The sequence below is a fragment of the Pongo pygmaeus genome, chromosome 4 (assembly GCF_028885625.2).
Source record: "Pongo pygmaeus isolate AG05252 chromosome 4, NHGRI_mPonPyg2-v2.0_pri, whole genome shotgun sequence".
NCBI lineage: Eukaryota > Metazoa > Chordata > Mammalia > Primates > Hominidae > Pongo > Pongo pygmaeus.
In genome coordinates this window covers 11,309,574-11,335,531 of record NC_072377.2, presented here as the reverse complement: position 1 = coordinate 11,335,531, position 25,958 = coordinate 11,309,574, and the positions used below count along the sequence as shown (strand labels likewise).

General features: G+C 41.1%; 1 protein-coding gene across 3 annotated transcripts in view; it reads left to right on the top strand.

Moving 5' to 3' along the window:
* The window catches only part of CTNND2 (catenin delta 2), a 948,689-nt gene that overhangs the window by 702,996 nt on the left and 219,735 nt on the right, over positions 1–25,958 (top strand). For all 3 annotated transcript variants that reach the window (XM_054488747.1, XM_054488746.2, XM_063664666.1), the window contains one exon: positions 5,898–6,111. In XM_054488747.1, coding sequence (XP_054344722.1) covers positions 5,898–6,111 — 214 coding nt within the window. The remainder of the gene's footprint in view (positions 1–5,897; positions 6,112–25,958) is intronic.

Genomic DNA, 25,958 nt, shown 5'->3' with positions numbered 1-25,958 from the left:
TATTGCATTACTTGCATTTCTCTTGTGTATAATTTAATTACCTATCCATTTGTTTTCTGATTTAAAAGGCTTAGATATATTCTAAGGAAAAGACAAGGAATATACCCACTGCATCCTTCTCTTGCATGATTTTTAGATACTCTCAGTTCTAGAGTTTAAATTGTAAACATACTTCAAAGCAGCGGATTTTAGGGCAAAGGGTATGAAAACCATTTTCATTCTCCCCTGATGCAAACTGGGAATGCATTCCAGTGTTCATTCCCCAGAGATTATCTGCATCAGGTTCAAGAATGCCCTCACTGTAAACAACCCCAAAACAAAACAAAACAAAAGACAGGCAGTAGGGCATAATTTTGCTTTATTTGATTGGTTAATTCCTCTTTTGTTTCCCCTGGGGATGGGGTTTACCAGCCTCCACCTCCCTTACTCCTTATAGATTACTCTCGCCATCTAGATTCCTGAAGTGCACACCTAAGCAGAAAAATAAATGTAAGCCATTGACATAGGAACAACTGACTAAAGTCAATCATCTATCAAAGAACCACTTAATAAGTGAGTTTAAGATTGTCTATTCAGGTCATGTATGAAAAGTCTCTTCTGGTCACTGTCCAATTCTATCAGGTCCAGGAAAGTAGCAGATATGAGAACTGTTCAGTCCAGATTCAAATGAAGCTATCATTTCCCCATATATATTTCAACATTCATTGTTTCAATTTTAATCATTTGTATGAATGTAAATAAATCTGAATCACACAGGTAGTCTTAAAAGAGAAGGAGACACAATGAGTCACCACTACACACCTATCAGAATGACCAGAATGCAAAAGGTGACAGCACCAAATGGCTAGGGAGGATGTGGAGCAACAGGAACTCCTATTTGCTGCTGGTCAGAATGTGGAACAGCCATTTTGAAAGAGTGTATAGCAGTTTCTTACCAACTAAACATACTTTTATCATGTGATCCAACAATGGCACATCTTGGTATTACTAAAGGAGTTGAAAACTTATGTCTACTCAAAAACCTGCACGCAGATGTTTATAGCAATGTTATACAACATTGCCAAAATTTGGAAGCAACCAAGATGTCCTTCAGTAGATGAATGAATAAATAAACTGTGGTACATCCAGAAAATGGAATATTATTCAACATTCAACACTAAAAAGAAATGAGATATCTACCCAAGACATGGAGAAACCTGAAATGTATATTACTAACAGAAAGAAGATAATCTGAAAAGGCTACATACTATATGATCCCAACTATTTGAAATTCTAGAAAAGGCAAAATCATGGAAACAGTAAAAAGATCAGTGGTTGCCAAAGGTCAGCGGAGAGGGAGGGATAAATTGGCAAAGCACAGAGGACTCTTTAGGGCAGTGAATCTATTCTGTATGCAACTATAGTGGAGGATATATGTCATTGTACATTTATTAATAATAGAGGGTACAACCCAGGAATGAACCCTATTGTGACTTTGGACTATTGAACTCTATAGAATTTGGGTCATAACAATGTGTCAATGTAGATTCATCCACTGTAACAAATGTACCTTTAGGGTACAGATTGTTGATAGCGGGGAAGGCTGTGCCTATGTGGGGGCAGGGAGTACATGAGACTTTTCCCCTTTCTGCTCAATTTTGCTGTGAACCTAAACCTACTCTAAAAAGGAGAGAGAGAGAGAAACAGATACCTGACAACCAGCTGCACCATTCATCTGATAAATACTTACTCACTTACTACCTTGTGACAGGCACTCTTTTAGTGCATTTTATTGTTGAATTATATATAAATATAAGATATACATTAGCATTTTATTGACTTCATTTTAATGCTATGAAACCTAAAATCTTTCAAGATTTGACTTTTAAGGAATTCTTCATGAGGCCTGACACGGTGGCTCACACCTGTAATCCCAGCACTTTGGGAGACCGAGGTGGATAAATTGCTTGAGCCACCTCGTTGAAGATCAGCCTGTGCAACGTGGCAAAACCTCATGTCTTCTAAGCAAATCGCTTGAACCCTGGAGGCGGAGGTTTCAGTGAGCCGCGATCGCGCCACTGCACTCTAGCCTGGGTGACAGAGCGCAACTCTGTCTTAAAAAAAAAAAAAAAAAAGCAAACACAATTCTGCATGAAGATGATTAAAGAAATAATGTGAGGAGAGGGTAAACTGACCTGCAATGATCATATGTTAACAAAAACCTGGGCTCAGCTTGCTGGATGTAGAGTGATCGACTAGGGGGATAAATTGGAACTAGACAACTTGTCATTTTGGGGGAGAATAAATAAAGGTGCCATTTCAAAGAAGACAAGTTTCTTCTGATAGGTTTTCAGAAAGTTGTATATTTTAAGTGTTTAAAATAGGTTTGTTTGGAAGCTTGGAAAGATTGCATGTTGGGTACCAGAAGAAACTGGTAGATGTATTGGATGGAAGAAATTGGAGGAAAGGGCCAGGTGTGGTGGCTCATGCCTGTAATCCCAGCACTTTGGGAGGCCGAGGCAGGCAGATCACCTCAGGTCAGGAGTTCAAGACCAGCCTGACCAATATGATGAAACCCCTGTCCGTACTAAAAATTCAAAAAGTAGCCAGACGTGGTGGCATGCGCCTGTAATCCCAGCTACTCAGGAGGCTGAGAAAGGAGAATTGCTTGAACCCCGGAGGCGGAGGTTTCAGTGAGCCGAGATCATGCCATTGCACTCCAGCCTGGGCAACAAGAGCGAAACTCCATCTCAGAAAAAAAAAAAAAGAAAGAAAAAGAAAAAAAGGAAATTGGAGAAAGGAAGGGTCCTGGAGAAAAGCAAAATAGAGGGAAAGTGAATAGGACAGCATCAGAGCCACGCACAGCCACCAGAAGCAAGAGGACTGGAGTCCATGTCAGGGCCTCCCTTCTGGTCCTGATGGGAGAGGGGAGGCTGCAGGGGGAGGACAGAGAACCAAGGACTTGGCCATGCCATTTCACACATGTGGCCATTTACATTTTAATTCTGAGTAATATTTGGCTTCAGAAAACAGAAGTAGGATTCTCACATTCTTAGATAAAATTCAACCCCAAGAAAACAAGTTTTAATATAGAGGATCTGGTGACCCCAAATAAGAGCAAAAGAAAAAGGTTAATTGACTTACTTATGTTTATCTAAATAGATTAAAATCGAACTGAAAATCTCACTATAAATTTGGGTATATGGCATTAATTAGGGCCATACTGAAAACATTGTGTTTTCATTTTAGCATTTAGAATTCATGCTGCATTCAGTTTGAATTCATTTTCCCTTTTAATATATTTTAATCACTTAAGTCATTAAATCATATGAATTGGAAATGTATTATAATAAATTAGGAATATTAATTATAACATCCAATGTAGCTAAAATATATACATATGAATAAAATGCATAGATTGATTGATGATGCCATCTGTTTTTAGTACATAACCAATAGATTCACTATAAGAATGGATTTATTATCTCTTTTCAATGGTTTCATCATTATTTAAATAACTAAACTCAGAGAACTTTGAACTAAATCACACATGGGCAAATATACACACATAGAGAAAGTGACACTCATAGTTTAACCTTTTTTGTACACGTGGAATATCCCTTCTCAAGCACTATAATAAAGTGGATGTGCTTATAATCTGGGTACATGAACAAGACACACCTATGTAAGAATACAAACATCATCTCTCTTGGGTGGGTGCCAAGCAAGCCCTGGGTAGAACTGTAAGTTGGGTAAAGTTGTTTCCCACTTCTTTTTCTCTTTCCTTAGTTGACCCAAAGATCCTTGAGTCTCCCTTACCGAGGTGCTATGACCACCCTCAGGCTGGGCAACCATAACCCCTCAACCACACTGTCCCTCTACATCCCTCCCTCTTCCTTCCCTGTCATGTTCCCATGGAGGCACCATATGTGAAACGCTGCATTCATGGTTTCCAACTTAGGGATTTAGAGTCCAAGAGTGCTCTGAGGATTTCCACTTTTTCTGCTTTCACTTGCTGATGAATGAAAATAATTCCCATAGACATATTCGGAATCATCAGAGGCCACCCTGTATGAATGAAGCATGCTCTATTTTGTTTGTAAGCTAGGTTGGAAGAGCTGCAGGGCTGAGGCCTCTGGATACATCCTTGGCTGTTCACAAAAGAGGTGTTTGTTTGTTTGTTTTTTGTCTTTAAAGAGGGATATTTCTTCATTTTGAAAACACTATTTTAGCAAAGCTGAGCAACACCAGCATAGCAAGTAATATATTAATTAACTCTCTCCATTCATTTGACAAATATTTCCTGAACATTTATGAGGTGTCTGTCATTGCACTGGGTTTAGGGATAGGGATATATAACAGAGACGTTTCCTCCCAGAACACGCATCCTAATAGGAGAAGACGGACAATAATGATAAACATAACAAATAAGTTAGAACATGACAAATCCTATGAAGAATTCAATAGCACTTGAAGATAAACAAGAATGCTGGCTTGGGGTGAGGGTGTGATTCCAAGTGCAGTTTTCAATGGTGTGGTTAGAATCACCTCATAGAGAGAGCAGCACTTGGGCACTATTGAAAGAGTCTGGGGATGGCCTGGCACGGTGGCTCATGCCTGTAATCCCAGCACTTTGGGAGGTTGAGGCAGGCAGATCACGAAGTCAGGAGATCGAGACCATCCTGGCTAACACGGTGAAACCCCGTCTCTACTAAAAATACAGAAAAATTGGCTGGGTGTGGTGGTGGACGCCTGTAGTCCCAGCTACTCGGGAGGCTGAGGCAGGAGAATGGCATGAACCCGGGAGGCAGAGCTTGCAATGAGCCGAGATGGCGCCACTGCACTCCAGCCTGGGCGACAGAGCGAGACTCTGTCTCAAAAAAAAAAAAAAGAAAGAAAGAAAAAAGAAAGAGGCTGGGGATGTAGCCAGGTGTCCCAGCACATCTGTGACATGAATGAGTTTTTCTGTAATCAAAAAATTAAGTAGAGAAGATGCCAATCCTTCGATCCCTGAAGAACGCTGAAGCATAAGTGTAAAAGAAGGGTATTCCTGGATGAATCATGCTCTTTGTCCATATACATGCAAAAGTTTTCAGGTGCAGTTTTGCTAATGAAAACCCTGTGAAATAGCCTGTGTGTTAAGTAGCCACTTTATTTTGTTTCTAATTTAAATTTTTAAATTGTTCCCAAAATCAAAGGGCAGCCAGGAGAACATGCATCTCAAAATACACAGCAAAAAATATTTTGCATTTACTTATAAAAGATTAAAATTTTCTTTTGATAAAAAGAAGAGTAAAATGTAGAGTGGTTTTGTTGTTGAATCAAATACCTAAATTAAGCATAACGTGCCTTGGCCTCACACGTTCTGTCTCCCATGTAAGAGATGTTCTTATTTCCGCGGGTCTTCTGAGATAAAACTCCTTGTGTCAATTCTTCCAGTCTCTCGTTTAGCTTCTGATTCCTTTGAAATATTTAGAACATATCCCTATTAAGCCTAATTTTAACATTTTGTGCATCATTCCTGCAGCCCTTTAAGACAGTGGTTAAATTTAATAAGTCTAGGGAATGAGGATCACTCTAATGCCTTTTATTTCTCCATGTGCTTCATCCATGAGGATGTGGCATATTTTATGGAGAGGAATGTCTAAGGCACTCATTATGAAGTTAAAATCACCTTTCCCAAATTCTATAGTTTGAAAGAAATACATTTGGATTTTTATTGGTAGGATATTAAAGCAAATACCGGCAATCAAATATAAAGCAAACACTTATTTTTTTTTTTTCCGTTTCCTTTTGTATGTCTTAATTCAGTTTGGTGCGATTAATTGTTAGCAGATACTTTATATGAAAAACATGTTTTGGTGTAGGTAGGGAAACCTTACACTGTAAAGCAAAAGTGGTGTCCTTTGCTCTTCCAGATAAGGAGACAAGGAGGCATCCAGCTCCTGGTGGACCTGTTGGATCATCGGATGACCGAAGTCCACCGTAGTGCCTGTGGAGCTCTGAGAAACCTGGTGTATGGGAAGGCCAACGATGATAACAAAATTGCCCTGAAAAACTGTGGTGGCATCCCAGCATTGGTGAGGTTACTCCGCAAGACGACTGACCTGGAGATCCGGGAGCTGGTCACAGGTTAGAATCATTATTAAATTATTATATTATATCTCAAGATAAACTTTCCATTATCCAACACAGAGGCAAATGTACTAATCAAATAAATATTGTGATGTTCTAATAACATAGGCAGTCTCAATGTGTGTTTTCAAATGAGTAAACAACTGAAGAAAATGGTATCAGATGTGACATGCATGGATTCATATTCAGTAATCCAGTAAATGTAATCCTCACTAAAATTTTGTGATCATAAACAGTTTTTGTCAGTGGATTTAGAAGTAGCTGAGCATTGTACAATACCCAAGGCTCTTTATTAGAATACCATTAATAATAATTGATCAAAGGACAAGTTGTGTCAGTTTTTGCTAATAAGGTATATATTCTGTTTTCTAGTGTGTTTAACAACAGACGGCTTATCCTACTTAGCAGTTAATTTTTTAAACGAAATATTCATGTCTATTAAAAGTCACAATTATTACATATTAAGGAATTTTCAAAAAGGGAACATTAAAGCTTTTTCATGATTGTAGAACTTTTGGGCTTAGTAAAATGGAGATAATTATAGTAGCCACACCATAGTCATGAGGGTTTAATAAATGAGACCGTGTAAAACATTTGGCACATATATGGAATACATGTGAACACAGTCAGTGTTAGCCATGAGCTGTCATCCCTCGCTTTTAAAATGTGCAGTGTTACTTGGAGTACTAATGGCCCAGGTGGCCTCAATACAGCATTTCAAATTACTCTGCTGCTTACTCATCTTAATCAGGCTCACTGCCATTCTAGGTGATATTTGGTTTTCAGTTCATCAAAAAGTACCCCATCAGCAAGTATTTAGCAAATGGATTGCATAGTTGACTGTCTAAAAAGATCTTTTAATCATCTGTGATTCCATCGACCTTCTGTGTTAACTCTAAAATTTCCTTGGAGCTATGCTGATGAAGTAGATGAAAATGTGTTTTTAAAGAAAATACGTTATTCAAGCTAGAGAGTCATAAATATTTGTCCAGTCCCAGGTCAAGACTCCCAACTTCCGTATACTTTCTTAAATATACACTCTTTGAGATTATTGTCACATTTCTTTCTCACTCTTGGTTATATTAGAACTAGATGTAAATTGTTTTTTTTTTCTTTTGTTTTTTCTTTCCATAACTAGAAAAATCATCTTTGTGGAAAAAATAATAATTGTTAAGAATTGCCGTGCTACTAAAGCAATGTTTCACACCAAACTAATGTGGGAAGACATGAGTCAGGGAAAGTAAAAGTACTTTTATCTACACAGTAAGATGTCTATGATAGTTTAGGGGTGAGTTATGTAACTGAAAATATTTCCTACTATTATGGTTAGGAACACCCATCCTTATATTTGTGGGTTGTGCTTAAGTTGGAACTGCCTGCAAAAGAAAGAGTTCAGTGCATGTGATGGGGACAGGAGGCTTCTGTGCAGTAAGACTCCACCAACAGATACATGAAGCCACGAGAAATGAAGACCAGCAGAGCATCTTCTGTGTACACCGGATGGATTCATTTATGATTTGAAAGGAACTGGATTTGACTAGAATTTGAATTTTCTCCAACACAAAATTGTGTAGAAGAACCCCTCTGTGGTGGCTTCCCTGATTGCCAGAGAAACTCAGCCACGTGCCAAAGGTTGAGATGAATGATGGCTTAAAACAGAATGTAAATGCCATACCCCTGACACATGACATCTTCTGCAGCCTGTGTCTTATCCTGTGCTGCCATTTGAAGCAGCTGTAAAGGAACTGACCGCAGTCTACTCCATTGCCTTCAACATTGCTTCCGACAGCTTCTGGGTGTCGGCCGTTCACATGTGCCTGGGCGACATCAGAAATTCCTATGTGAGCCCCATTCGGAAAACCAAAGGCATAACCTCTTGTTCCTTTTCCTGGTGAAACGCAGGCTGTGGGAAGGATGCTTGCTTGATGTATGGAGAGGATACACTCTTATTCCACTTCTTTTAAGAAGAAGGAGGTTTGCACCCACTGTCATGTCTTGACCTACTGTGTTTTCATCAGCATGTGCTGGGGGTTTGAGGCTCTCTCTGTGTCTCCTCCTAGAAGAAATGCTGTCTTTTGCCATGATAGCCACATCCATTAAGATAGACAGTGGTTGTTACCTCAATAGATGTTTTCTGCCTTTCCAGAAGCATTTTCATGTTGTGCTTGGCTGAACTTCAGGCATCAGTTTCACCTTTATCAAAGAAAAACATATCAGAACATGTTGACAAGCTGAAGTTCATGGTTTCTGAAGTTGCCATCATGGATTCTTTAGAAAATCCACAAGCCGCTTGGCCAAGCTTCCACTCTAGTAAAGGAAATTGGAAGAGAGCATCTAGGAGAACATTCTAGTGCAGAAGGAATTGTTACTGTAAGCCAGTCTAGTGATTGGTTCTAGACAAAGCCTTCTGAGTTTCCTTACTGACAGAAACCTGAGGGGGCCTGGAAACCCGCAGGACTCAGCTGACTTCTGCACAAATATTGCCTCAATGATGTAAAGCAAGCCAAAGCCGGCTTCACTGCCCAAAGTAAAACTAAAATGAGGCAAAAGGAATTCACCTCAGAGAAAGCTTGGATTCTGTTGACCAAGCCTTGGATGCCCTCAGTTGACCACACAGAGCAGCCACAGAGATGCCTACATTAGTGCCCCCTACAGTGGTGAGGCTCTGCTCTGAATGGTCAGAAGTGTGCAGCACTGGCTGCTAAATATTTAAAGCGATGGGCCTGACAAACATGTCCACATTTTGGGAACTTGCTAGATGAGCAGCAAGGGAGTGGATGACTCCGAGAGGTGGAGTAGGGTACAAGAAGAAAGGCTGGCTTCACGTCTTTTGTCGCAAGGAGCCGCCGCAAATCTGTTTAGGAATTAGGTAAGATATCCATGCATGAATTAAAGAAAACAAAGATCTAAGTGTAAGAACTATACCCCCTACTTCCTTTGCAATTCTCCCGTGGATCTAATACAGGGCTCAGCAAAGAATAGTGACTTAGTACGTTACAGGAGCCCCACCAGTACAGGGGAGTTTTTTCTGATCACTTTCCTGCCTATTATCTCATGGATGAGAACAAATGTTGAACAAAAAATTACAGGGGAAGGCAGGGTGAGGTCTCCCTTTGAATTTCTTACTTATTTGTAGACTAGGATATATTATAAACAAATATTCAAACGAACAATTTTAGTGATTTTTAAAAAACTAAAGCATAGTTTATAAACCAGATTTTAGATTAGACCTAGCTGTATATCCAGAAGAACCTATGATGTCAAGAGTGCCAAATTATAAATAAGAAAGAAATGATCTTGCAGAGTTTTAAATTATGTATTGAATATTGCTTGGCAAACTATTTGAACAATGATAAAGTGTTAAAATTGAGATATTTACATGCATTTACATTCAACACATAAACATGCATGCTAAAAAAACAGCTGCCTGTTTGCACGGCAGTATCTCTTCACAGCAGAATATATTTTGCTGCCTGCTATGTCTTGCAATAAATAATTTTCTTCCTATGCAATAATTACTATGAGATGATGATGATAATTTTATTTAAATCCAATCGAAGCTATTGTATGCTAGCCATTGCTTGAAAAGCTCCGAAGCAAATAAACTTTAATTAGAAATGCTGCACGTCCTTTGGGCCTAACTAATATAATTTTTCTCTCTCTAAATATGGAAATAATGGACCAAAATTTTGAGTATGCCCAACTAAAGATTTCAGAATGCTTTACAAATCATAATAAAATGGTTTTTATTAAACTATAGAACTTAGTAAATAAGTTTCATTTTGGTGAAAGCACATGTCTTGAGAGCTCTGCTTCTCCAGGAGCACAGTGTCCGTCCATCTGATGCTTCGCATATCCAGATGGCCTTTCCTTTTAGTTAAGGAGTCAGGCTGAGGACTCAACCTTGTCCTTCATTTCGGGCGTCATTAATTCCCTCCTTTCTCCATAGAAGTCCTTTCCAGAATCTTCTGTCTTCGGGACGGATTTGGATATTGCTCTCTAGACCTGCACAGCAATCCTGGATTAGAACTTCTGTTTCCAAGATCCTATGCCCTCTTCTCTCTTGTTTTTCTCTCTCATAAGTTCCTGAAAAGGGATGCTTAGGAGATTAAATTCTGAAAAAATAAGTCTTTAACCCTCACACATGAGTGATGTTTACTAGATACACAATTCTAGATGGAAAATTATTTTTCTCAGGAATATTTTCTATAATTTAATTTTAGCCTTAATACTATTAAATTCTCTTGTGATATATCTAGATGTGTGCCTTTTTAAAAAAAAAATCATTGAACATTTTCAATTTAAAGAGTCATGACCTTCTCCAGTGCCAGAAAATTTTCTTTTTTTTTTCTTTCTATTATTATTATTATTATTATTATTATTATTATACTTTAGGCTCTATGGTACATGTGCGCAATGTGCAGGTAAGTTACATATGTATACATGTGCCATGCTGGTGCGCTGCACCCACCAACTTGTCATCTAGCATTAGGTATATCTCCCAATGCTATCCCTCCCCCCTCCGCCCACCCCACAACAGTCCCCGAAGTGTGATGTTCCCCTTCCTGTGTCCATGTGTTCTCATTGTTCAATTCCCACCTATGAGTGAGAATATGCGGTGTTTGGTTTTTTGTTCTTGCGATAGTTTACTGAGAATGATGATTTCCAATTTCATCCATGTCCCTACAAAGGATGTGAACTCATCATTTTTTATGGCTGCATAGTATTCCATGGTGTATATGTGCCACATTTTCTTAATCCAGTCTATCATTGTTGGACATTTGGGTTGGTTCCAAGTCTTTGCTATTGTGAATAATGCCGTAATAAACATACGTGTGCATGTGTCTTTATAGCAGCATGATTTATAGTCCTTTGGGTATATACCCAGTAATGGGATGGCTGGGTCAAATGGAATTTCTAGTTCTAGATTCCTGAGGAATCGCCACACTGACTTCCACAATGGTTGAACTAGTTTACAGTCCCACCAACAGTGTAAAAGTGTTCCTATTTCTCCACATCCTCTCCAGCACCTGTATTTTCCTGACTTTTTAATGATTGCCATTCTAACTGGTGTGAGATGGTAACTCATTGTGGTTTTGATTTGCATTTCTCTGATGGCCAGTGATGGTGAGCATTTTTTCATGTGTTTTTTGGCTGCATAAATGTCTTCTTTTGAGAAGTGTCTGTTCATGTCCTTCGCCCACTTTTTGATGGGGTTGTTTGTTTTTTTCTTGTAAATTTGTTGGAGTTCATTGTAGATTCTGGATATTAGCCCTTTGTCAGATGAGTAGATTGCAAAAATTTTCTCCCATTTTGTAGGCTGCCTGTTCACTCTGATGGTAGTTTCCTTTGCTGTGCAGAAGCTCTTTAGTTTAATTAGATCCCATTTGTCAATTTTGGCTTTTGTTGCCATTGCTTTTGGTGTTTCAGACATGAAGTCCTTGCCCATGCCTATGTCCTGAATGGTATTGCCTAGGTTTTCTTCTAGGGCTTTTATGGTTTTAGGTCTAACATTTAAATCTTTAATCCATCTTGAATTGATTTTTGTATAAGGTGTAAGGAAGGGATCCAGTTTCAGCTTTCTACATATGGCTAGCCAGTTTTCCCAGCACCATTTATTAAATAGGGAATCCTTTCCCCATTTCTTGTTTTTGTCAGGTTTGTCAAAGATCAGATACTTGTAGATATGTGGCATTATTTCTGACGGCTCTGTTCTGTTCCATTGATCTATATCTCTGTTTTGGTACCAGTACCATGCTGTTTTGGTTACTGTAGCCTTGTAGTATAGTTTGAAGTCAGGTAGTGTGATGCCTCCAGCTTTGTTCTCTTGGCTTAGGATTGACTTGGCGATGCGGGCTCTTTTTTGGTTCCATATGAACTTTAAAGTAGTTTTTTCCAATTCTGTGAAGAAAGTCATTGGTAACTTGATGGGGATGGCATTGAATCTGTAAATTACCTTGGGAAGGATGGCCATTTTCATGATATTGATTCTTCCTACCCATGAGCATGGAATGTTCTTCCATTTGTTTGTATCCTTTTTTATTTCCTTGAGCAGTGGTTTGTAGTTCTCCTTGAAGAGGTCCTTCACATCCCTTGTAAGTTGGATTCCTAGGTATTTTATTCTCTTTGAAGCAGTTGTGAATGGGAGTTCACTCATGATTTGGCTCTCTGTTTGTCCGTTACTGATGTATAAGAATGCTTGTGATTTTTGTACATTGATTTTGTATCCTGAGACTTTGCTGAAGTTGCTTATCAGCTTAAGGAGATTTTGGGCTGAGACAATGGGGTTTTCTAGATATACTATCATGTCATCTGCAAACAGGGACAATTTGACTTCCTCGTTTCCTAATTGAATACCCTTTATTTCCTTCTCTTGCCTAATTGCCCTGGCCAGAACTTCCAACACTATGTTGAATAGAAGTGGTGAGAGAGGGCATCCCTGTCTTGTGCCAGTTTTCAAAGGGAATGCTTCCAGTTTTTGCCCATTCAGTATGATATTGGCTGTGGGTTTGTCATAGATAGCTCTTATTATTTTGAGATACGACCCATCAATACCTAATTTATTGAGAGTTTCTAGCATGAAGGGTTGTTGAATTTTGTCAAAGGCCTTTTCTGCATCTATTGAGATAATCATGTGGTTTTTGTCTTTGGTTCTGTTTATATGCTGGATTACATTTATTGATTTGCGTATATTGAACCAGCCTTGCATCCCAGGGATGAAGCCCACTTGATCATGGTGGATAAGCTGTTTGATGTGCTGCTGGATTCTGTTTGCCAGTATTTTATTGAGGATTTTTGCATCAATGTTCATCAAGGATATTGGTCTAAAATTCTCTTTTTTTGTTGTGTCTCTGCCAGGCTTTGGTATCAGGATGATGCTGGCCTCATAAAATGAGTTAGGGAGGATTCCCTCTTTTTCTATTGATTGGAATAGTTTCAGAAGGAATGGTACCAGCTCCTCCTTGTACCTCTGGTAGAATTCGGCTGTGAACCCATCTGGTCCTGGACTTTTTTTGGTTGGTAAGCTATTGATTATTGCCACAATTTCAGCTCCTGTTATTGGTCTATTCAGAGATTCAACTTCTTCCTGGTTTAGGCTTGGGAGGGTGTATGTGTTGAGGAATTTATCCATTTCTTCTAGATTTTCTAGTTTATTTGCGTAGAGGTGTTTGTACTATTCCCTGATGGTAGTTTGTATTTCTGTGGGATCGGTGGTGATATCCCCTTTATCATTTTTTATTGCATCTATTTGATTCTTCTCTCTTTTTTTCTTTATTAATCTTGCTAGCGGTCTATCAATTTTGTTGATCCTTTCAAAAAACCAGCTCCTGGATTCATTAATTTTTTGAAGGGTTTTTTGTGTCTCTATTTCCTTCAGTTCTGCTCTGATTTTTGTTATTTCTTGCCTTCTGCTAGCTTTTGAATGTGTTTGCTCTTGCTTTTCTAGTTCTTTTAATTGTGATGTTAGGGTGTCAATTTTGGATCTTTCCTGCTTTCTCTTGTGGGCATTTAGTGCTATAAATTTCCCTCTACACACTGCTTTGAATGCATCCCAGAGATTCTGGTATGTTGTGTCTTGGTTCTCGTTGGTTTCAAAGAACATCTTTATTTCTGCCTTCATTTCGTTATGTACCCAGTAGTCATTCAGGAGCAGGTTGTTCAGTTTCCACGTAGTTGAGCGGTTTTGAGTGAGATTCTTAATCCTGAGTTCTAGCTTGATTGCACTGTGATCTGAGAGATAGTTTGTTATAATTTCTGTTCTTTTACATTTATTGAGGAGAGCTTTACTTCCAAGTATATGGTCAATTTTGGAATAGGTGTGGTGTGGTGCTAAAAAAATGTATATTCTGTTGATTTGGGGTGGAGAGTTCTGTAGATGTCTATTAGGTCTGCTTGGTGCAGAGCTGAGTTCAATTCCTGGGTATCCTTGTTGATTTTCTGTTTCATTGATCTGTCTAATGTTGACAGTGGGGTGTTAAAGTCTCCCATTATTAGTGTGTGGGAGTCTAAGTCTCTTTGTAGGTCACTCAGGACTTGCTTTATGAATCTGGGTGCTCCTGTATTGGGTCCATATATATTTAGGATAGTTAGCTCTTCTTGTTGAATTAATCCCTTTACCATTATGTAATGGCCTTCTTTGTCTCTTTTGATCTTTGTTGGTTTAAAGTCTGTTTTATCAGAGACTAGGATTGCAACCCCTGCCTTTTTTTGTTTTCCATTTGCTTGGTAGATCTTCCTCCATCCTTTTATTTTGAGCCTATGTGTGTCTCTGCACGTGAGATGGGTTTCCTGAATACAGCACACTGATGGGTCTTGAGTCTTTATCCAATTTGCCAGTCTGTGTCTTTTAATTGGAGCATTTAGTCCATTTACGTTTAAATTTAACATTGTTATGTGTGAATCTGATCCTGTCATTATGATGTTAGCTGGTTATTTTGCTCGTTAGTGGATGCAGTCTCTTCCTAGTCTCGATGGTCTTTACATTTCGGTATGATTTTGCAGTGGCTGGTACCGGTTGTGCCTTTCCATGTTTAGCGCTTCCTTCAGGAGCTCTTTTAGGGCAGACCTGGTGGTGACAAAATCTCTCAGCATTTGCTTGTCTGTAAAGTATTTTATTTCTCCTTCACTTATGAAGCTTAGTTTGGCAGGATATGAAATTCTGGGTTGAAAATTCTCTTCTTTAAGAATGTTGAATATTGGCCCCCACTCTCTTCTGGCTTGTAGGGTTTCTGCCGAGAGATCCGCTGTTAGTCTGATGGGCTTCCCTTTGATGGTAACCCGACCTTTCTCTCTGGCTGCCCTTAACATTTTTTCCTTCATTTCAACTTCGGTGAATCTGACAATTATGTGTCTTGGAGTTGCTCTTCTCGAGGAGTATCTTTGTGGCGTTCTCTGTATTTCCTGAATCTGAATGTTGGCCTGCCTTGCTAGATTGGGGAAGTTCTCCTGGATAATATCCTGCAGAGTGTTTTCCAACTTGGTTCCATTCTCCCCGTCACTTCCAGGTACACCAATCAGACGTAGATTTGGTCTTTTCACATAGTCCCACATTTCTTGGAGGCTTTGCTCGTTTCTTTTTATTCTTTTTTCTCTAAACTTCCCTTCTCGCTTCATTTCATTCATTTCATCTTCCAGGGCTGATACCCTTTCTTCCATTTGATCGCATCGGCTCCTGAGGCTTCTGCATTCTTCACGTAGTTCTCGAGCCTTGGTTTTCAGCTCCATCAGCTCCTTTAAGCACTTCTCTGTATTGGTTATTCTAGTTATACATTTTTCTAAATTTTTTTCAAAGTTTTCAACTTCTTTGCCTTTGGTTTGAATATCCTCCCGTAGCTCGGAGTAATTTGATCGTCTGAAGCCTTCTTCTCTCAGCTCGTCAAAGTCATTCTCTGTCCAGCTTTGCTCCGTTGCTGGTGAGGAACTGCGTTCCTTTGGAGGAGGAGAGGTACTCTGGTTTTTAGAGTTTCCAGTTTTTTTGCTCTGTTTTTTCCCCATCTTTGTGGTTTTATCTACTTTTGGTCTTTGATGATGGTGATGTACAGATGGGTTTTTGGTGTGGATGTCCTTTCTGTTAGTTTTCCTTCTAACAGACAGGACCCTCAGCTGCAGGTCTGTTGGAGTACCTGGCCAGCCGTGTGAGGTGTCAGTCTGCCCCTGCTGGGGGGTGCCTCCCAGTTAGGCTGCTCGGGGGTCAGGGGTCAGGGACGCACTTGAGGAGGCAGTCAGCCCGTTCTCAGATCTCCAGTTGCGTGCTGGGAGAACCACTGCTCTCCTCAAAGCTGTCATATAGGGACATTTAAGTCTGCAGAGGTTACTGCTGTCTTTTTGTTTGTCTGTGCCCTGCCCCCAGAGGTGGAGCCTACAGAGGCAGGCAGGCCTCCTTGAGCTGTAGTGGGCTCCACCCAGTTCAAGCTTCCAGGCTGCTTTGTTTACCTAAGCGAGCCTGGGCAATGGCGGGCGCCCCTCCCCCAGCCTCGCTGCCGACTTGCTGTTTGATCTCAGACTGCTGTGCTAGCAATCAGCGAGACTCCGTGGGCATAGGACCCTCTGAGCCAGGTGCGGGCTATACTCTCCTGGGGCACCGTTTCCTAAGCCCGTCGGAAAAGCACAGTATTCGGGTGGGAGTGGCCCGATTTTCCAGGTGCAGTCTGTCACCCCTGGAAAGGGAACTCCCTGACCCCTTGTGCTTCCCGAGTGAGGCAATGCCTTGCCCCTGCTTCGGCTGGCGCACGTTGCACTCACCCACTGACCTGCGCCCACTGTCTGGCACTCCCTAGTGAGATGAACACGGTACCTCAGATGGAAATGCAGAAATCACCCGTCTTCTGCGTCGCTCACACTGGGAGCTGTAGACCGGAGCTGTTCCTATTCGGCCATCTTGGCTTCTGTTTCAATAATGTTTCTTCTTCTCTTTTAAAATAATTCTTTTGTCTCCATTTCCTCTGTCCTCTCTTTCTGAAATTAGTCAGATTTTGAGCCTCTTGGATTATTTCTCTTGTATTTTCTTATGTAATTTGGAGCTCTTTGCCTTTTTATCATATGTTCTGAAAGAATTCGCTGATATCCAACATTTATTTTCCCCCAATTTTTCTGTGACTTCCATGCTACCACTACCAGGGGCCCAAGAGTGTATCATCTTTTTAAAAGAAAAATTCTAAGAATTCTCTTTTGTATTTTTTAATAGCTCCTATTTTTGTTTTATGAATGTAAGATATTTTTGAATTTCTCTAAGGATATTAGTTAGAACTTAAGTTTGTTTTTATCTCTTTGGCATGAATTATCTCAATTTTTTTATTGTCAGCTTTTCTTTTTTTGTGGTAGGCTTTTTCACTGATTTTGCAGGCTTACTTCAAATCTGTGGTGGTCTTCAAGTTTTCTGCTTATTTTTAAAATAGTGGAATGGAGTTTTTCTGAGCTCTCTGCATGTCGGTGAAGCTTGTTCACAGTGAAGCTTCACTTCAGGGTGAACGGGTGGGAGGGAACTGTTGTAGTGGGGAGTCTTTTAAGTGTCTTAATGAGGAGGGTTTTTCTCTAAGGCCCAGATATCCACAGTACCTTTTTGGTTCTCCCCATCACAATCCGTCTCTTTGGAGAGTCTTCTAAGTTGTTTATTTTGTTTGTTGGCCTGGAGGAAGGGGACAGTACTTTCCTGTCTGCTGGGTATTCTTTCAACCTAGGTGGAAGTGGAGAATGAGAGGTGACTACTTCCTTTCAATCACCCCTTTCTAGCTTGTCTTCCCATTTCTGCACCCCAGGTGCCTGCCGTCTGTTGAGTATAAATCTTTCCTAGGGTTCCACCAGGACAGTCAGCCACCTCCCTGGGATAGGGTCCCCTCTGTGTGTATCCTGGGCTATGCTGGCTTCTCCCTGAGCTCCATCTGTCAGCTCACCTCTGGCTGTTTTGTATCTTACAGAAATGTGATGAAATTTCTTGTCTGAATTACTCCTTCCATTCTCTTCTCTATTCCATTCTCTTCTCTATTCCATTATGTCCATGGTAAATAACATCTTCTGTCCTGTATGAGTTCAGAACTCATACAGTGAACTCTGAACAGTTTTGAAGATTAAACAAAGTGTAAATATGTTTACAGATGTTATCTCTGTTGCTCACAGAAGCCAGGCTGGAGGCCTTCTTTAAGGTCTGTCAGCCAAGTGACCTTGCTAATTTAATAGAAGTTCAGGTATAGCATTAATGAAGCACCCTGCATGAAAGGAGACACTGGAACAGAGAGGATGCATTTATCCCACTAACATCCCCAGCCTATTTTTCCTTCACCCTCTTTGTTATGATCACCCAGAGGCATAGCCCCTCTCCCCAGAGCAGGAGCTAAGTAGTTTGTCAAGAAAGCTCTTCTTCTATCTTGATGGCACTTTTTGGGGATCACCTGGAATTCCTGGTGGGCAATTTATGTATTACACCAAGGGGCACCAAAAGGGGTCAGAGGAGCAAATTATTTAAACCAGATTCAGGGTTACTGTGTTCCCAAGATTTAAAATTAAGTCCAGTTTTATTTCTTATTCCAAATAATGTCCAGGTATGTTGTCCAACATAGCAAATTAGAGGTTCTGTGAGAAGATTACACAACATCCCAAAGATAAAAACGAATACAGACATTTCAATAGTGAAATGCCAGCAATGTAGAGATGCTTCAAATTTTAATATAAACCCTACCAAATATCAAATTCCCATGGAGAAATTAAAAATCAAAATTTAAATCCACTTTCATGTTGAAGTCTGAAGACATTAAAGTTCAAAGGAATTAAAGTCAAAAAATCAATACCTCTTGCCATTGTGTGTTAAAGTTCAAAATCCACAATTCTTAAGTTAGCTGATGTGTAAAAATCATCTTCTCCCATTTTTTATTCTGCACAGTCTCAGCCAGGGGGATTCTTGTGCCTCTATGGGGCCTGGGTCCTTCAGCAGCCTAAATTCAGGGCTGCCTCACACTGGAACTGGCCACATACTTTCAGGACCTCAGGGGATGCAAGACTGCATTGTCAGTTCTCCCTCCTCTCACTGTTCAAAGGTGTGAACAATGGCCCCTGCCCATCAAATGTAGCAAGCAAGTCATTGTGACCCCCTAAGGGAAAGTATCCTAGGCACAGGCATGTTCCCAGAAGCCAGCCCTCACCAGGGTTGCCGTAGGGCGTCAGTGGAGTCTGTATTGGTCATCTGTGGCTGCTGTGACAGTTCACCACACATTTAGCAGCTTAACACAAGGAAGATTGATTTTCTTACAGTTCTGGAGGTTACAGGCCTGACACAGACTCACCTGGCTACAATCCAACTGTCACCTGGGCTGTGTTGCTTTCAGGACGCCCTAGGGGACAGTCCATTTCCTCGCCTTTTCCACCTTCCAAAGCTGCCCACATTCTTTGGCTCATGACACCTTTCCACTGCCTTCAAAGCCAGCAGCATTGCATCCCTGATGAGTCCTCCATGGTCACATTTTCCTCTCATCACTGCCAGAAATGATTCTCTGCTTTTAAAGCCCCATGTGATTAGCTTGCGCCCACCGGGCTGATCCAGGATTCTCTCCATGTTAGTCTCCCCATTTTAGATTCTTTACCTTCATCCCATTTGCAAGCCCCTTTTGCCATGTAAAGGAGCCCATTCATAGGTCCTGAGGAGTCAAATGTGGACACCTTTGGAGAATGATTATTCTGCTCCCCACAGTGTCTGAGGGAAGTGAGCGCATGGAGACCCCTTGGATTTAGTCGGGGGATGCCAGTCTGGTGTTGTGTGGCTTTGAGAGTCCATCATCTGTGGACTTAACCTGAGTTGAGAGAAATAAGTCCAGGCAAAGGTTCATTCTGGCATGATGCATTTCCCACTTGAAGGGAGATTCCTCCATTCCCATTGTCTCTTCTTTGGGAAACTGGAATCACAGGAATTGTTGCCACCTTGCAACATTTAGATACTGGCAGCAGAGGCAGCCCCTGTCTCCAGGTGCATCATGGTTTGACCAGGGAGGCAGAAGCACTGTAGATGACATGGAAAAGGGGACTTGTTATCAGGATTAGACCTGACACCATGGTGAGAGCTGCTGAAAACGCCTATGGAAGGCTTTGCCGCTGTGTCTGATGATGGACCTGCAGTTGACATGGGCCAGCAGGCAGCAGTCAGAAAGAACAGCAGGATGTGAAGCAGGGAAAGCCAGAGCCAGCTGCCACTCATGGGGACAAATGGCACCCCTCTTTTGCCTCTCGCTGGCTGCAAATCTGCCACATGAGTGATACACAAAGCTGCCGCTCTTTGCCACAGAACTCTGCATGATTATTCCTGGCCAGGACCTAGGGAAGTGGAAAGAGGGGATGTGTTGGGAGCAGTCAGAGCTGTGGCCTAAAAGGTGGAGCAGCAGCAGGGGGTACGTGCACACACTGCAGCAGCCCTGATGCCCTCTGCCCGCAGCCCTCAGAGCTCAGCACTGTGCTTCACTTGCACCTGCCACGCATCCCGCAGATGTCTCCATGGACAGTCTCAACCTGCAACCAAGCAGGGAAGGAAATCCTGGGAAGCATAGTTGCAGTTCAGCTGGGGTGACACAGTACAAACCCACCACTCCAGGTCTTATATGAGGTGGTTTCTTTCCCTTCCTACATAATGGAAACCTTTGATTTTGGATTTCCTCTTTGGGAGTCATGTGTCTTGGTCCAGTGTCCCATGAGTGTGTTCTGTCCCGTGACAAGCCTTCCACTGTCCTATGGTTTGTTAGCAGGTTTTCCTCAATCCTGTGGTGCAACAGTGATTTCTCTGCTTTTTATGATGGAATTGATTTGCTTCCCTATCCCTACGAAGACTGCAACATCACCCTCAACAGACTTCTGAATTGAAGCTGCTCTTGCCATTGCAGGAACCTGCTGCGCCTTCAAGCCCAGACCTCTGCTGTGTGCACGGCAGGCCACTGTCTCTGCTTGCTCCTGCTCTAGGCCCTGAGAAATGCGTTTTTCCAGCACTTCTTTTTACTGCTGGGATGGGATGTCCTTCTGGGATTCATTTTCCTCTGCTTTCCTTCTGCAGATCTCAGGAAGGCTCAGTTCTCTTGAACCTGCTTCCTAAGTTGGACACTTTGCTTTTTAGCATGTGGAAGTGTAGCAGTGTTTGCTGAAATTGAATCCTGCCTGCCTTTTACTTTTCCTTTGTTCTTGAACCTGAAAGCATTGCACTAGAGGCAATAGGCTTTTCTACCATTCTCTTCTAGATTCTAGAGCAGGACTTGGCAAGCTTTTTCAGTAAAAGGACAGATAGAAAATATTTTAGCCTGTAGGCCCTAGGTCTCTGTTACAACTACTCAACTCTACCTCTGCTGGATGAAAGCACCATAGATAATACATCAACAAATGTGTATGGCTGTGTATTAAACTGTATTTATGCAAGCAGGTAGCTCAGACCATAGCTTATAGAACCTTCTGTTGCATACTGTCTTCTGCAACCAAGTTCTAACAGAATAAAGAAGGAGGCCACATTATCACCTCATCACTGCTAGGGGTTGGGTTGGAGGCCAGACTCCAGGCCTTTTAGCCACATTGGTTTGCTCACACAGAATGCCAGAATTAGGTAGACTTATCTACCATGGCACAGGCAGCCGTTGGATCAGGGCAGCTTCCCTTCTCCTCTACCAGCCACTAGGGCACATCTTATGGAGACCAGGGGAAGCAGAGTTCCTCATGCCCTTTCATCCCAAAGTGGAAGAAGCTCAGAGCTGGGCCAAGCCCTGCACACTCACTAGTGCCTTGGACAAGTTCCTCTACCTCTCAGGGGAAGAGCAAGTGAGGGGCTGGGAGAGTCCAGTATTACAGTAATTCTGCTCCATTCGCAGTAAGGAAACATCAGGCCGGGGAAGAATCCTTCCCAATACACTGCTGTTAATTCTGATGGATCAATGACGGGGAGAGGAGATAAGTATTTGGTCTACCTTTTGATGGCAAGTCATCTCCTAACCAGCTTTGTATCTCATGCATTCTTTGCTGAGACATTGGCTCTTCTTGTCTCCTGCCATTATGACCATTTTAGGATTATCTCTTCACAGAGGCAAGCCCAAATTATATGCACAGGAAGAGGGCAAAAACTTACAACCCTCAGCACTGTTCTGATTCCTAATTGCTTCCCCAAACAGACTGACTGTAATCCAGTTAGGAAATCCACACCTTTAACTTTCTGTATACTCCACCCTCAGTCCTAGAGACAGAAGCCATTCTGTAGACTGTGAGTCTCATTCATTCATTCACTAAACAAATTGCTGCTGAGTGCCTACTATAGTTAACCCTTGAACAACCCAAGAGTTAGGGATGCTGACAACCCCTAGAGCTGAAAATTTGCATACAATTTGGCTCCCCAAAACTTAATTACTAATAGCTTACTGTTGACTGGACACCTTACCAGTAACATAAAAAGTCAATTAACATTTATTTTATGTACATATTATATACTCTATTTTTACAACAGTGTAAGCTAGAGAAAAGAAAATGTTATTAAGAAAATTATAAGGAAGAGAAAATATGTATGCACTTTATTAAGTAAGAGTGGATCCTCATAAGGTCTTCATTCTTATCATCTTTGCATTGAGTACGCTGAGGAGGAGGAAGCAGAGAGGTTGGTCTTGCTGTCTCAGGGGTGGCAGAAGTGGAAGAAAATCTGTATATAAGTGTGCCTGCGCAGTTCAAACCATGTTGTTCAAAGTCAAATGTATATGGAAGTGAAGTTTAGGTGCTTGGGATACAAGGAGTAAGGACGCAGGCACCTTACAGCCATACACCAGCCTTCCTTATGATATGGCTTTCTTCCTAATGGTCAAGATCATGGCACCTGTTTTTCAAGGAGCCAGATGGAGGAAGGGAGAAAAAAAGGAGCACCATTGAGAGGAGTCTTGGTATTTCCATTGATTCGTATGTAAAGGAGTGAACTGTGTCAAGACAATACATGAAGTTTCATAATCTATTAACAGAACTATTGTGGGCTGTTAGAAGCTTAGAACTCGTAGACCTGCCCTCCTAACGCTTGTGTCGTAATGGACAAGACAGACAATAAACTGAGACAAATAAATCTGTAATTTCAACATGTGACAAGTGCTGTGAAGAAAAATCAAGCAGGCTGAGGAGATTAGAAAGGCATAGAAATTTACTACTTAGAATGAAGTTTGAAGAAAGGAAAATCCCCAGATAATGATCTGTTAAACTAGAGGAAGTTTTGTCTCCCATACGTGAAATCTGGAGGTAAGTGTTCCAGGATGATAACGCAGCTCTATCCCATAGAGTCTTCAGAAACCCTTCTAGCCATATGGCTTCTTCCAGCCATAGCTCCCCCTTCCTTATGGGATGGCTCTCTTACCAGTGACTAGGATGGTGGCACCAATGTCTCAGTGAACAAGACATTTCCATGTACAGTATTTGTTTTTAATTTTTAAATTTTATTTATTTTAAAGTTCCGGGGTACGTGTGCAGGATATGCAGTTTGTTAAACAGGTAAATGTGTGCCATGGTGGCCTGCTGCACCTATCAACCCATCACCTAGGTATTAAGCCCAGCATGCATTAGCTATTTTTCCTGATGCTCTCCCTCACCCAACTCCCTGACTGGCCCCAGTGTGGGTTATTCCCCTCCCTGTGTCCATGTGCTCCCATTGTTTAGCTCCTACTTTTAAGTTAAGTGAGAACATGCAGTGTTTGGTTTTCTGTTCTTGTGTTAGTTTGCTGAGGATAGTGGCTTTGAGCTCCATCCATGTTTCTGCAAAGAAATGATCTCACTCCTTTTTATGGCTGTATAGTATTCTATGGTATATATATACCACATTTTCTTTATCCAGTCTATCACTGATGGGCATTTGAGTTGATTTCATGTCTTTGCTATTGTGAATAGTACTGCAATGAACATACATGTGGATGTATTTTTATAATAGAATGATTTGTATTCCTTTGGGTATATACTTAGTAATGGGATTGCTGGGTCAAATGGTATTTCTGGTTCCAGGTCTTCATGGAATCACCACATTTTCTTCCACAATGGTTGAACTAACTTACATTCCCACCAGTAGTGTAAAAGCATTCCTGTTTCTCCGCAGCCTTGCCAGCATCTGTTGTTTCTTGACTTTTTAATAATCACCATTCTAACTGGTATGAGAAGGTATCTCATTGTGGTTTTGATGTGCATTTCTCTAGTGATCAATGATGTTGAGCTTTTTTCATACGTTTGTTGGCTGCATGAATGTCTTCTTTTGAGAAGCATCTGTTCATGTCCTTTGCCCACTTTTTAATGGGGTTGGTTTTTTTCTTATAAATGTGTTTAAGTTTTTTTGTAAACTCTGGATACTAGACCTTTGCAGATAGATAGATTGCAAAAATTTTCTCCCATTCTTTTGCTGTGCAGAAGCTCTTTAACTTAATTAGATCCCATTTGTCAATTTTTGCTTTTGTGGCAATTGCTTTTGATGTATTCGTCATGAAATCTTTGCCTGTGCCTGTGTCCTGAATGGTATTGCCTAGGTTTTCTTCTAGGGTTTTTCATACTTTTGGGTTTTACATTTAAGTCTTTAATCCATCCTGAGTTAATTTTTTTTTTTTTTTTTTTTGAGACGGAGTCTCGCTCTGTTGCCCAGGCTGGAGTGCAGTGGTGCGATCTCTGCTCACTACAGGCTCCGCCTCCCGGGTTCACACCATTCTCCTGCCTCAGCCTCCCCAGTAGCTGGGACCACAGGCACCTGCCACCACGCCCGGCTAATTTTTTTGTATTTTTAGTAGAGACAGGGTTTCACCATGTTAACCAGGATGGTCTCGATCTCCTGACCTTGTGATCCACCCGCCTCGGCCTCCCAAAGTGCTGGGATTACAGGCGTGAGCCACCGCGCCCGGCCCTGAGTTAATTTTTGTGTAAGGTGTAAGGAAGGGATCCACTTTCAATTTTCTGCATATGTCTAGCCAGTTCTCCCAGCACCATTTATTAAATAGGGAGTCCTTTCCCCATTGCTTGTTTTTGTCAGGTTTGTCAAAGATCAGATGGTTGTAGATGTGCAGTCTTCTTTCTGAGTTCTCTATTCTGTCCCATTTGTCTCTGTTTCTCATAAACAGTCTTTTTAAGGGAGTTGTAGTTACTTGTGCTATGGTAAGATTAGACTGCTAACATTTATATATGGGTAAATCAAGCTTATATCCCTTCTTTATTACCTTTGTCACAGAGTAGGACTTTGCAGATGCCTCTAGAGCCAATATGTCACATTATTTCCTGTGTTTTACATTCTTATTGTTGTCCAATGTGCCTAACCTGAGAATCCAGGTATTCTCTGCGTTTATTTCTTGTGGACCAAGAAGAGATAAGCAAACATTTCTGAACACCCACACTTACCAGTCATAGTGCTAGGGACCGTCCAGTCTATCATTGCCTTGAATACTCCTGAGGTCCTGTGAGGTTGGATGTAAGGGGCATGCTTAAAGTCACAGCTAGTCTGTGGTACTTGTGTAGTCCTTGATTTCCAAAGCCAGTCTGCTTTACACCAGTGATTTTCCAGTTTCTCCAATCATAAGAGTTTCTTTGGGGGCACTTGATAAAACAATACATATTTCTGGACCCTAGATTTTCATGATAATAGCCTGGGAATCCACACATTTAGCAATACCCTCTGATGGTTCTTAGGATCATACATGTTTGAGAAACACCACTTTCTACTTTTGCAAGACCAACAATTACAGCGGACTGCAGAGGAGTGGAGGATTAGGAGACACGGATGTGTTTTGAGAGATGCCAAAATAATTTGATGCTGATGGTAACTACATTATCCAATGAAAATATATGGCCCATTTATCACTTTTTTCAACTTAGAATGAATTTGAGATTACCTCATATTACAGTGTGCTTCCTCAAGTGAGAGAGAAAATAAGTGGAATCGCTTCCACTGGATATAGAAGAAATTGCCTGTACCCCCCACCCCCGACTTACAGCCAGCAGTAAGCAACTGTTACTGATGGCAGTGTTAACTGGGGTGGAGCTTGCAAATATTATAGTCCTTTACTTCCCTACGAAACCTTTTGAAGTTTCATCAGAGCCTTCTGTACACCGATCAGAGAGTGTTTCATGAGCATGATCCATTTTACATTCTGTGGCGGTAAAATGTTGGATGTTCTTGAACTGTCTGAAGTTGCCTTCAGTTTTCACCTCCGTGATCATTAGGGCTGGTGACGTGAGATGTATCTGTGCTTACCTCTAATTACATTTCAGAGCATGCCAAAATTGTATAAAGGCTTAAAGGAAAGCTTTTCTGGGTCTTTGTGCTTTGTTTTGTATTTGCCGAGATTGAAATGTACAGCGCATTTCCACTTGTTAGGTCTGACAATGCATAACTGATTTGTGGCTTTACT